The sequence below is a fragment of the Lytechinus variegatus genome, chromosome 6, assembly GCF_018143015.1.
Source record: "Lytechinus variegatus isolate NC3 chromosome 6, Lvar_3.0, whole genome shotgun sequence".
NCBI classification, from domain to species: Eukaryota; Metazoa; Echinodermata; class Echinoidea; order Temnopleuroida; family Toxopneustidae; genus Lytechinus; species Lytechinus variegatus.
In genome coordinates this window covers 405,082-418,919 of record NC_054745.1, presented here as the reverse complement: position 1 = coordinate 418,919, position 13,838 = coordinate 405,082, and the positions used below count along the sequence as shown (strand labels likewise).

General features: G+C 33.1%; 1 protein-coding gene across 1 annotated transcript; it reads left to right on the top strand.

The window, feature by feature from the left end:
* The first annotated feature begins 684 nt into the window (after positions 1 to 684).
* On the top strand, positions 685 to 12,783 carry LOC121416721. Its single transcript, XM_041610181.1, has 6 exons — positions 685 to 696; positions 1,106 to 1,273; positions 3,333 to 3,500; positions 4,445 to 4,609; positions 8,964 to 9,061; positions 11,899 to 12,783. The coding sequence occupies exons 1-6, from the start codon at positions 685 to 687 to the stop codon at positions 11,936 to 11,938; spliced, it is 651 nt and encodes a 216-aa protein (XP_041466115.1). The 3' UTR covers positions 11,939 to 12,783.
* The last annotated feature ends 1,055 nt before the right edge of the window (positions 12,784 to 13,838 follow it).

Genomic DNA, 13,838 nt, shown 5'->3' with positions numbered 1-13,838 from the left:
TTTATCATTCTACGACTTCTCAAAGCGCTTTACAATTATTGTTACCCATTCACTTAATTAAGCTTTAAGCAGCCTGTTTTTATAGGTGCACACCTGCTAAACCAACCACAATGATGGTTGTTTCCTACCTGTACTCAATTATTACCTGGGTAAGAGTGGCAAAGTGTTGATTTATGCCTTGCCAAAGGACGCTAGGCCATGGTGGGATTCAAAAACATGACCCTCTGATTACAAGGTGAGAGTCAGAACCGCTACACCACTACGCTTCCACAAGAATAAGGCAGTTTATATTATATAATGCCAACAGTACATGACCAAGATAAATGATTTTGAAAAATTTAATTCTTTCAATATTCAGAGGTTTTAGTATTAACATAATACATGCACAGAAAAGCTATATAATGAAAATCAAGTGTTTGGATCTTTTTAAATTCATCCATATGTGATTCTTCCTAGTCATCTCTTATGATAATACACATGGAAGATATAAAGAGAAATATCAGCTTCAAAAAGGTGGGAGAGAAAGTAGATCATTGAATATCAGAGGTGCATGTGATATGTGTATGAGAGTGATATTGACCATGATACATACAATGTATACAGTACAGTGAGAGCTACATTGAGTGTATACATGGAACATAATAATAGGATGAAATGAACAATGACCAGGTGGTTTAGATTGAGATGGTATGCAGGGTAAAAGGTTACTGAAAATAGAATACAAATATGAAGTAACAAATATATCATAGAGTATCTGAGATTATTATGGTCTTCACATGTATGATCTTTTAAATTAATCATTTTCATGATATCTCATAATTGTTAAAAGTGATGCTGTAATGGAGAATAAGGGTACATAGAATACCTGTAATAATTCATTCTTTCAAAATTCATAGGTATTAAAAATGTGTAGCCTTTAACAAAATACACCTCAACAGAAAAGCTTCAAGTTTAAACAGGTATGGATGCTAAAATGTTATGTTGTGATGCAAACATTAGCCTTATCAACACATTTTTGAACCAGTTTAACTTGAAGCACTACAGCATGATCATACCATCTGATATGTAGATGTATGTTTAATAATCAAAGTTTGTACACATGTAGGTCCATACTCTTCAGATTGTGATTGATGAGCGTCTATCATCAGCCTCTTCACATCACCTAGTAGGAGCTTTATGCTCCCTACCTAACCTGACTAACCTGACACTGAGAGGAGTTTGTGACCAGGAGGAGTTCTGTTCTCATCTGAATGAGAAGGCTTCAACCTTGAAGGTATGTCTGCCTCTACTTTATTCTCACATCATGTTTGGAGAACTTGGAATATTGAAAAAGTGTTTATCTAATGTTATTGTGTTAAATACATTAAAGAACATATTTCATGCTACTTAGAAATATTGTTTGTAAAGTGTTTATAGAGTGTTTATAAATAAAGGAGACTAAATGAGATTTCTTTTTCGAATTTGGTTCTAATGCACAAGTATGCTGTAATTGACAAATTTGTCATATCTTCAAGTGTTTGGTTATGATTGATGTCGAAACATGGAAACCTTTTTAACTTTATCCATATGTGATTCTTCCTAGTCATCTCTAATATGATAATACACATGTCAGCTTCAAAAAGGTGGGAGAGAAAGTAGATCATTGAATATCAGAGGTGCATGTGGTATGTGTATGAGAGTGATATTGACCATGATACATACAATGTATACAGTACAGTGAGAGCTACATTGAGTGTATACATGGAACATAATAATAATAGGATGAAATGAACAATGACCAGGTGGTTTAGATTGAGATGGTATGCAGGGTAAAAGGTTACTAAAAATATAATACATATGGAGTAACAAATATATCACAGAGTATCTGATATTATTATGGTCTTCACATGTATGATCTTATAAATTAATAATTTTCATGAAATCTCAGAAATTGTTGAAAGTGATGCTATGTTGAATAAGGGTACAGAGATAACCTGTAATAATTCCTTCTTTCAAGATTCATATACTTTTCAAATTGTTTAGTTCTTAAACATAATAAACTTCAACAGAAAGCTGTAAAGCCTATTCCAGGTATGGATGCTAAAATATGTTGTGAAATACATCTATGCATATATTAGCATTATCAACACATTTTTGAACCAGTTTAACTTGAAGCATTACAGCATGATCATACCATCTGATATGTACATGTATGTTTAATGATCAATGTTTGTACACATGTAGGTCCATACTCTTACGATTGAGAATGATGAGCCTCTATCATCAGCCTCTTCACATCACCTAGTGGGAGCTGTATGCTCCCTACCTAACCTGACTAACCTGACACTGAGCAGTGTTTGTGACCAGGAGGAGTTCTATTCTCATCTGAATGAGAAGGCTTCAATCTTGAAGGTATGCTTGCTTCTATTTTATTCTCACACCATGTTTGAAAACATAAAATAATGAAAAAGTGTTTATTCGATTTTATGGTGTAAATATGTTAGAGAACATAATTTTTTATACTATTTAGATGTATTGTTTGGGAGTTTTTATGAATAAAGGAGACTAGATAGGTAAATGTTGTGGAAATTTGGCTCTTATGCACAGATATGCTGTAATTGAGAAATTGTCAATTGATTATTTTCAAGTGTTTGGTTATGATGTCAAAACATGGAATCCTTTTTAACTTTATCCATATGCGATTCTGCCTTGTCATTTCTAATATGATAATACACATGGAAGATATAAAGAGAAATATCAGCTTCAAAAAGGTGGCAGAGAAATTAGATCATTGAATATCAGAGGTGCATGTGGTATGTGTATGAGAGTGATATTGACCGTGATACATACAATGTATACAGTACAGTGAGAGCTACATTGAGTGTATACATGGAACATAATAATAGGATGAAATGAACAATGACCAGGTGGTTTAGATTGAGATGGTATGCAGGGTAAAAGGTTACTGAAAATAGAATACAAATATCGAGTAACAAACAAATCATAGAGTATCTGAGATTATTATGGTCTTCACATGTATGATCTTTTAAATTAATCATTTTCATGATATCTCATAATTGTTAAAAGTGATGCTGTAATGGAGAATAAGGGTACATAGAATACCTGTAATAATTCATTCTTTCAAAGTTCATACATGTAGGTATTAAAAATGTGTTGTCCTTTAACAGAATACACCTCAACAGAAAAGATGTGAAGCCTAAACAGGTATGGATGCTAAAATGTTATGTTGTGATGCAAACTTTTTTGAACCAGTTTACTTGAAGCATTACAGCATGATCATACCATCTGATATGTACATGTATGTTTAATGATCAATGTTTGTACACATGTAGGTCCATACTCTTGAGATTTGGAATGATAAGCGTCTATCATCAGCCTCTTCACATCACCTTGTAGAAGCTGTATGCTCCCTACCTAACCTGACTAACCTGACACTGAGAGGAGTTTGTGACCAGGAGGAGTTCTATTCTCATCTGAATGAGAAGGCTTCAACCTTGAAGGTATGTCTGTCTCTACTTTATTCTCACACCATGTTTGAAAACATGAAATAATGAAAACATGTCTATCTAATTCTATTGTGTTAAATACATTAAAGAACATATTTTTTCATACTATTTAGGGGTGTACAATAAAGGAGACTAGATGAGTAAATGTTTTGGAAATTTTGCTCTAATGCACAAGTATGCTGTAATTGACAAATTTGTCATATCTTCAAGTGTTTGGTTATGATTGATGTTGAAACATGGAAACCTTTTTAACTTTATCCATATGTGATTCTTCCTAGTCATCTCTAATATGATAATACACATGTAAGATATAAAGAGAAATATCAGCTTCAAAAAGGTGGGAGAGAAAGTAGATCATTGAATATCAGAGGTGCATGTGATATGTGTATGAGAGTGATATTGACCATGATACATACAATGTATACAGTACAGTGAGAGCTACATTGAGTGTATACATGGAACATAATAATAGGATGAAATGAACAATGACCAGGTGGTTTAGATTGAGATGGTATGCAGGGTAAAAGGTTACTAAAAATAGAATACAAATATGAAGTAACAAACATATCACAGAGTATCTGAGATTATTGTCTTCATATGTAGGATCTTTTAAATCAATCTTTTTCATGATATCGCAGAAATTGTTGAAAGTGATGCTGTAATGTAGAATAAGTGTACAGAGTTTACCTGTAATAATTAATTCTTTCAAAATTCATCTATATTAAAATGTGTTGTCCTTTAACAACATACACCTCAACAGAAAAGCTGTGAAGCTTAAACAGGTATGGATGCTAAAATATTATGTTCTGAAATACATCTATTGCAATTATTAGCCTTATCAACACATTTTGAACCAGTTTAACTTGAAGCATTACAGCATGATCATACCATCTGATATGTACATGTATGTTTAATGATCAATGTTTGTACACATGTAGGTCCATACTCTTGAGATTTGGAATAATGAGCCTCTATCATCAGCCTCTTCACAGCACATAGCAGAAGCGTTATGCTCCCTACCTAACCTGACTAACCTGACACTGAGTGGAGATTGTGACCAGGAGTTCTATTCTCATCTGAATGAGAAGGCTTCAACCTTGAAGGTATGTCTGCCTCTACTTTATACTCACACCATGTTTGGAGAACTTGGAATAGTGAAAAAGTGTTTATCTAATTTTATTGTCTTAAATACATTAAAGAACATATTTCATGCTACTTATAAATATTGTTTGAGAATGTTTATAAATAAAGGAGACTAGATGAGATTTCTTTTTCAAATTTGGTTCTAATGCACAATTATGCTGTAATTGAAAAATTTGTCATATCTTCAAGTGTTTGCTTATGATTGATGTAGATCGAAACATGGAATCCTTTTTAACTTTATCCATATGTGATTCTTCCTAGTCATCTCTAATATGATAATCACATGTAAGATATAAAGAGAAATATCAGTTTCAAAAAGGTGAGAGAGAAATTAGATCATTGAATATCAGAGGTGTATGTGGTATGTGTATGAGAGTGATATTGACCATGATACATACAATGTATACAGTACAGTGAGAGCTACATTGAGTGTATACATGGAACATAATAATAGGATGAAATGAACAATGACCAGGTGGTTTAGATTGAGATGGTATGCAGGGTAAAAGCTGGAATGGAAAATGGATATGAATATGAACATACTGTTTCCTTGCTGACTCACATATTGTAGAAGATAAACACCTGCCTCACAACTTGACATCAGTTTCAAATTAATATTTTTCAATCAACATTACCGGTACATATATCTGTTGGCAAGACAAATGTGTTTTTGTCCTGCTCAATGTAATGTATGTTTAGAGAGTTGGTTTCTGATGATCTGTAGAATATACATCTCAATGGCTGTATAATACTCATATTTTGTACATAATTATATTAAAAATGAATAGTTGTAATGTTGTTTTAACTTTAAATTGTATGTGTGTAATGAAAGAAATGTGTGTTTGTGTGTTGAATGCATGAGACTTGTCAACAATCTCATCCAGTGACCTAGCATAAGCACTGTGTATTAAGCCCAATATTACTGACGTTATTAACATTGAGTTATTATACTATGTTATGCATTGGTTATTGGTGTTTGCGTGTTCTGCTTGTTTGTTTTGTTTATTTTGCTTTATAGGATATAATAATTTATGAAAGGTCATTCAATAAATTCTGTTTGAAATAGGATAGTGGGTATTGACAGGCTGCAAATTGGATTGAAGTGTTAGTACGGGATAGTTTACTACCCTGGGGTGGTATTTTGAGATCCATTTTATCTCCGTTAAAATCAGTGAGATGAAATACCCTTGAAATCTCTCCGAATTGGTATTCTGAGAACAGTTTTATCTCTGTAAGACACACCTTCTAATCAATATCAAATTAGAAACATGCTTTTATAGCTCTCTCGTGTCACTCAACCAATTGAAATCCATTCCGCCAGGTGTGGCAAAGGGGACAGATTGCGTCAATTTATTGACTTCAAATACGCTTGCACTATACGCTTGCGCTTCTTTACAGAGATTTCTTTTTAACAAAAAGGACAATACTCTCATCTTTATTCAAAGTCTCTATATTCTATGAAATACTTTCTGATTTCTGACGTTATGTGTTATTCTCATTAAATATATAATTTTTCTTCATTTTCGTGTCAACATTTGGGGTTAATTCACCTAGAAATATTGGTGATATCAACGTCGCTGAGATAAAATAGCCCCTACCCTCTTTTAAGTTTATTTTTTTCTTCTAAGTTACTTTGGCACAAGCACATCATCTGCGTTGCAATACCCAGATACGCGATGGTTATGTCTACGCAGGCACTGTTCTGTTGCATATCATCTATAGTTACTCAAGATAAAATTGTAAATTTTATTTTGGAGATAAGATGTCATCTCAGTATACCAATTTCATTTTAAGAGATCAAATAAAATATTTTAAAGATAAAATAACCTCAGAATACCGCTCCTGGTATTTAAATATCAATTTCAAATAGTTTGTTAATTCTGTTTGGTTACTACTAGAAGAAAAATTTGTAGGTCTAGCAAAGAAATGGAAATTTACCCAGTATCAAATGCTGTAATGAACAGTCTGCAAAACTATGTGTAGTGTTTGTCTCTGATCATTATATTAAGGTTAACCATGATTAGATATTGTATTCTAGATTAATTTAGTGCCCTAAATTAATCACTGTCCTACATGTACTTCCTGGATGTTATACACCATCGACTTCAATTAATAATGATGAATAGAAATTAGAATGAAATCCAATATTTTTTAGAGAAAGAATTTTCAAAATTGTGAACTTTGTAAAAGAAAAATATTCATGATTTTCTACAAAGACAATTACTATACATGCACATGATCTGTATTAATACATGGAGCTATTCATGTTGAACTAATGGTGCAATCCATTATGCTGTACCAAAGTAATTTACATTCCATTTGTCTAGTAGATGTTTACAATTATTTTGTACTTGACCTTGTAGTCAACCAAAGTCAGAAATAGTCAAATGAAGGGGAGCATGTACATGAATGTTATCAACATGATAACAAATGTGAATGGCTTGTACACATTTTAGGGAATCTCCCTGACACTATTACATAGTATATATAAACAATTTGGATGAAAAATAAAACTTAAGAAAGTAAGTGAAACTCTATCATGTGGATAATGACATGTGAACTCCGAATTTTATACATCTCTGTTAAATGATAGGAATTACTGTGTACATTTACTAAACATCTAGACAGGTGTCATCTTGTTTATTTTCAAAAGATGAATTTAACATTCTATCAAATAAACCGTCTAACCTTTAGAGAACATTAAGAGTTCTTTTTACACTGCTTCAAGGTATCAGGAATGTTTATTATTAATTGCTATTGCCCTCACTGACATTTTGGTGTCTCAGAAAGGGAAACATTTTTTAAGAGACCCATATCATAGTCAACTTTAAATTTAGATTTTATAACAGACACCATGGAAGAAGGATTGATGATGCAAAGTTTGTCTAACAATGTAGAATGATAGATGCATAGAGCTATTGTAATAGCTATTGTAATAGCTCTATGATAGATGTAAAGATAGAGAGTAGGCATAATATAATTTTTTGGGAGACTATTAGATATTGAGAAAAAGAAAGATGGAGGAGTAAGGATAGGAAAGAGTGGTGGAATTTTTAAATTACATGTATCCTGTTTGATGAAATGATGAGAACGGGGGGGGGGGGCACTTCCATTGACGAGTGGATACCCCCTCCCCCGCCCATTTGTGAATTTGCATCAGGCAAATTCCATGTAAAAGCATTGATATGTTGAGAAACAGAAGGTTCAATTGTAATGTAATTGCTAAATGTTGGAAACAATTTCATAATGATTATAACTTGCAAAAGCTGAACATTTAATTCGATCAGAACAATTGAGTATTAAAGCAAGAAAATAATTAATGATACAGTAAAGATAATGTGTGTCAAATAACACAGAAGTTTAATTCTTTTGATAATAAAAGATGTAAAAATAAAAATAAAATAGATACCGGAACATGTATATATTTATCAATTTCAAAATGACTATAACTTACAAAAGCTGATACATGTAATTCCATTAAAACAATGGAGTGTTAATGCAAGAAAATGATTAATGATGCAGTAAAAATAATGTGTGTCAAATAACACAGAAGGTTAATTCTTTTAATGATAAAAGATGTGAAAATAAAATACAATAGATACTGGTACATGTATATATTTATCAATTTTCAAAATGATTATAACTTACAAAAGCTGATACATGTAATTCCATTAAAACAATGGAGTATTAAAGCAAGAAAATGATTGATAAAATAACATAGAAGGTCAATTCTTTTAAAGATATAGGATATGAAGTGTCATGGCAAGTTTAGATCTTGCAAGTAGGTCATAGGTTATGTAAATTGTATTTGTTTTCTACATACGTGTAAGCAAAGGTAAAGTGTGTTGAAAACTCAAAATAATGCAAGGCAATATTGAAGTTCTTTGATATGGTTTTTCATGAATTCAATTTGGTCAATTTTTAGACAATAACAATCAAGAAATTTAAGAGGATACATAACAGTACAAAAAGGACTCACAACACTAAATAATCAAATTGAGAAATTTTATTGTGATAAACACTATATTTATGTTGCATTGTCTCTCTCTCTCTATTTTCTCTTTGTCCTCAGATCTTCCTTCTGTTCTTTCTCATCACTATTTAAAATTCACCTCGTTTCAGTTTTCTTCTTTTGATTTGAATTTGAGGAGATAAGTCCAACTCTGGATCTGCACCTCATATGACTTGTATAAAAATATAAATAAAATAAGAAAGGTATATTCTATGCATAATACAATTTTGAGCATTATAAAAATGAGAATAAAGAAATGATTTAGTGAATTACTATTTCCAATGATGCTTCTATTCTTTCAGGGTTCTTTCCCTCAGATCAGCAAAGGAAATTTCAAGTTCAATGAAAAGCCTCAGAAGGATCTTCAATCATTCCTACAAGCAGTCAGTGACTTGACACGGTAGGTGAACTAATAAACTTAGTAAGCTAAAGGTGACCTCTTCACTCAGGCTGATACAACCTAGATATGATCAATGTATTAACAGTTCTTATACAGCACTCATTAATTTGATCATTACAATGGGCCAACTCATTTATAAATGTATGACAAATGTAATAATTGTACCTAAATGGTCATGAAATGGCTTTTGTAGAAATATGCTCATGTAAATGAAATAACTATTTACAGTACTAATTTATAATTATGAGGAACATAATGATTGCAATTAAACTCATCGTGTTGTGGTCTAGTGGTTCTGACTCTCGCCTTTCAAACAGGGTCGTGGGTTCGCATCCTAGCCATGGCGTGTTTTCCTTCAGCAAGAAATGTATCCACACTGTGCTGCACTCGACCCAGGTGAGGTAAATAGGTACTGGCAGGAAAAAATTCATCAAAAAGCTGTACGCACCATAATCGGTAGACTAGCTTAGCCGGGGTAATATGGGAGTGCCATAAGCACCTAGGAAGGTGGATACTTGCGCTATACAAATCCTATATTATTTTTATTTTATCATGAATCTGCATCATCCAATAGTAATTAATTTATATAAAGTATACAATAAATGTACTTGAAAAGGTCTTGAACAGCTTTTTTATAATACTAAATTCATATGAGGAATGCAATAGTTGTACCCAAATTGTTCATAAATAGCTTTTTAAGATACTAGTTTAAATGTACAAGGAATACAATAGTTGTGTTTAAATTGGTCATGAAACAGCTTTTTGTGCAATTTTAACTTATATGTAAGTAGAATACAGTAATTGTACACCTAAATTGGTTGTGAAACTGCTTTGTACAATACTATACAAATTATACAATGATGGTCAAAGATTTGGCTTAAACTATTAACATCGAAGGAACATCATTAGTACCCTTCCCCTGATGGCCATCGGCCTAAAGACCCCCTCACACTGAATATGCCTTGTGATGGCTGGCGAAAGGCATTTTTTAAGAAATCTCTTTCAATGGTAACTGGTAGTAAATCATATATACCCTTCGTGTTTGGGTTCGTACAGCTTCTGAACTAACAGCTGCAATTATTCAAATTCGCACGGAATCTTGAACATATTTAAGATTTCCCGTCGAATTGTTGGTCATCTGTTTGAATTCGCATCTCTTCTTTAGTCTGCGGTAATCGTTTGTTTATCATGTTTATCGTTCGTTTGTTATTGTCGCGCATAGTCCCTTGTCGCGCTTTTGCCAAAGTGGACCGATCTCGAAAGAAGCCTTAACGAAGCAACACGATGACACAAATGTACAAGATTGCCCGATCTTTTCCCTCGTCTTCGTTTCCAATCGCACGCCATATCAAAACATTGCTCACTGTTCGTTCGTCTTATTGGGTTATATAAACCCTTCGCTTGCCATTGGCTGCCATTTACTCAAAGATGTGAACCGAAAAATCGATATCCTTCACATGTCATATTTATCCTTCGCTTTTAAACCATTCGATAAAATTTGACAATAGTTACTGATCACATGATTTGACGTCAAATTTATTTGAATTTGTTAAATTTGCGAGCATTTCGTGCATTTTTCCCATTCGTCCGCCTAAATTCGGTCAGGTGTGAGGGGGCTTTAAGGGAAAGTGGTACTATTGATGTTTCTGAATGTGAATAGATTTAGCCTGTTCAGAGAATGAGTCTTTGTATCTATGTTGTATATCTGTTCCAGCTATATCATTCCTCATCATATGTAAAAAAATAAAGAAAAAAGTTGATAACTTTCCTTGGGGGAAAAATGGACTATGCGTGACATTGACAAGGAAAATGAACTTTTCGCTGCAAACGTTTTTCTAAGTAAAATTATACGTCTTCTCCTTTTGTAAACTCTCAATGTAACGATCTCAAGCAAGGGATTTGATAATTTATATGTATGAGAAATAAAATTGGTAATGACACAGCTTTTTCCAAGGCTAATTTATATACCTGTACGAGGAATACAATAATTGTATTCAAACTGGCCATGAAACGGTAATATCTGTAGAGCGCTTAGACACGTTCTGATGAGCGCTATTTAAAAGTGGATTATTATTATTTACATTACTAATTTTATATGTTTGAGGAATACAATAATTACACGTATTGGTCATTCACAGGTTTGTACAACAATAATTTTATGTACGAGGAATACAATAAATTGTTCATGAATCGGCTCTTACAATCGTAATATGTTAAAGGTATAGTCCGCGCTGAAAATATTTATATCTAAATAAACAAAATAAAATTAACGAAGCAAAATTTGATCAAAATCGGATAACAAATAATGTTATAACAAGGTTATTGAATTTTAAAGTTCATCAATATTTTGTGAAAGCAGTTACATGCACATCGCCATGAATATACATTAGGTGGGCTGATGATGTCACAATCCCACTTTCCATTTTTTATGTTATCACATGAAATCATGATAGTTTAATTTTTTTCATACATGTGTAAATGATGTCTCCATTATGATGAAGTACATGTAAGATGCGGCAATGAATAACTAATACACTTAATCAGTTATCAGTTCTTGGTAGAAAAATTTTGATTTTCGCATAATAAAATACAAAAGAACAAATTGGTATATGACATCAGCCCACCTAATATTCATAAAGACATGCCTTAAACTGTTTCACAGGAATAATGCAAATCTTTAAAATTCAATAACTTTTTGTAACTTTTTTTATCCGATTTTGATCAAATTTACTCTATTCATTGTGATATATCTCCAGCCTAGACCATCCCTTTGAAGTATTCAGAGCCAATCTATCAAATAAACCTATATTTTGTCACCTTTTCTAAATATTTTATAGCGAAATGGAAGCTCTCTATGAGTCTCTGAGTCTTCCTTAGACGAATTTGAAACTTCTTCTGAGTCTTCCTTAGACGAATATTTTGATGCATGATGTGACTCTGCAACAAGTACAGTCAAGATCTATACAACGGCAATCCACAACCATCTAATTGATCTCCATGAGGCAGTCATATCCTACAATGGTTTGTTTTAGAGCTGTGATATGTATGAACCCATTTTATTTTTAATTCTTTGAATATTATTATGATGTGAAACCAATTTTCACCAGAGGCAAATATGAAGTAGTATATATGGTAAGGATAGACCACATTGGTGATTGACAGGTGTCAATCACAATGGTCAATCAATACTCAGCTCGGCTATATGTCTGGGTACGTTTATGGAAGCGTTGTATATACATTCGTACACTCTTAAAAATATTGGTAGAGGTGACATGATTGAAAGCACTTCATTGCAGCGTACATTGTTCTGTTTTGACGGCGTTACAGCAATGTTACGGCAAAGTCATGAAATAAATTTTTATTTTTGTTGATAGAAGGCGTTTAATCACATCAATTTGTCCAACAACAAAGCACAAGAAAGGGAGAAAAAACACTTGCAAAAATAAATTTCACATCAGCAAATTTTGTTATTTTAATTCAAGTATGAAACAAGATATTAACAAGCAATGCAGATTTCAAATCTGTAGGTATCAGAAAGTACATTCGTATTAATATATTTGGTCACTCTCTTGGAACGTATCAGCATATGATGGAAAAATATCATTTTATCATGATCATAATACAGGTACAGCTTTCTACAGTCTACAAGGTTTGTTGTGTATAATTATGTGCACTAGTTGTCGCTTTCTTCAATCCCTTCCATCTCTTCTTCATCCTCCTCTTCTTCCTGGTATTGAAATAGGACATCAAATTTTGTTCCATGTCTGGCCAACACGCGTTGAACTGCTTTCCGAATATCCATTCCATTATCTACTCTTTCTTTGATGTCAGATAGAATGTCAAGATTGGTGTCATCTTCTTCAAGATACAAGCTATGTCGCAAGAAGTAAGAGTAGTGGTCGAAGAATATTCGTTTGACTGCCCATAAAACTTTTGCGTGGGCATTCTCTCGAGCTTCTTCCTCACTCATACCTTTTGAGATATATTTTTCGTATTTTTCATTTCTCATCTCATCGGTTGCTGCTAGAGCCAGTTTAAACCATTCTTGATAAACCATGTTGTCTTCAGGATCTCCATTGTCTTCTTCTTCGCTGTCTGATTCTATCATTTTAGAATCTTCCTCTATGGTATTTTCATTATCACTGGAGTCTTCATTCTCAGATTCAGTCTCATTCGGTTCCTCATCCATTTCCATTTCTCGATGCGCAGTTTGTTCGTGCCTCTTCACGTCAAACCTGCGACTGTACGTCTTATCGCATAGGGAACACGCAAATCGGTTTGAGAGAGTATTCATGTTGACTCGTAGATGTTAAGCTTGTAAATGATAGTGCAACAATTGCATTACCACTTTATATTGCTTTAACTTTATCATAAGATGCGCCTTAGCGCCACTAGCGCCACCTAACGCCGCCGTAACATTGCCGTAACGCCGTCCAAACAGACCAATGTATGTCACATCGTATAGGCCGAAATGAAATTGACAGATTCTATTTGCAATGTTACTTTACTGTAAAGGAGATAGTCTAAACTTTTCTGAAAGTAGTTTCCAAACAAATTTATTCTAAAATGATATAGCAACGTCCTCTATCGGTCACACTATCCAAACAATAAATGTTCATCAATTACGAACCTCTGTCAACATTGTGATAATCTTGCTGTTATTGGCACTGCATGAAATGTTTCCTCAAGGATTTTGAAAATAAACGGAAAAGGGGCATAAAGGGGCGCCGCATACATGACACTTGAAAATCGTGTTGCCAAGAGGATTTGTGTTTAT

What these genes read in the sequence shown, in the direction of transcription:
- LOC121416721 (XM_041610181.1), top strand. An exon ending in AGAAGGCTTCAACCTTGAAG is followed by an intron (nt 3,501 to 4,444) that starts GTATGTCTGTCT and finishes GTACACATGTAG; the next exon opens with GTCCATACTCTTGAGATTTG. An exon ending in AGAAGGCTTCAACCTTGAAG is followed by an intron (nt 4,610 to 8,963) that starts GTATGTCTGCCT and finishes CTATTCTTTCAG; the next exon opens with GGTTCTTTCCCTCAGATCAG.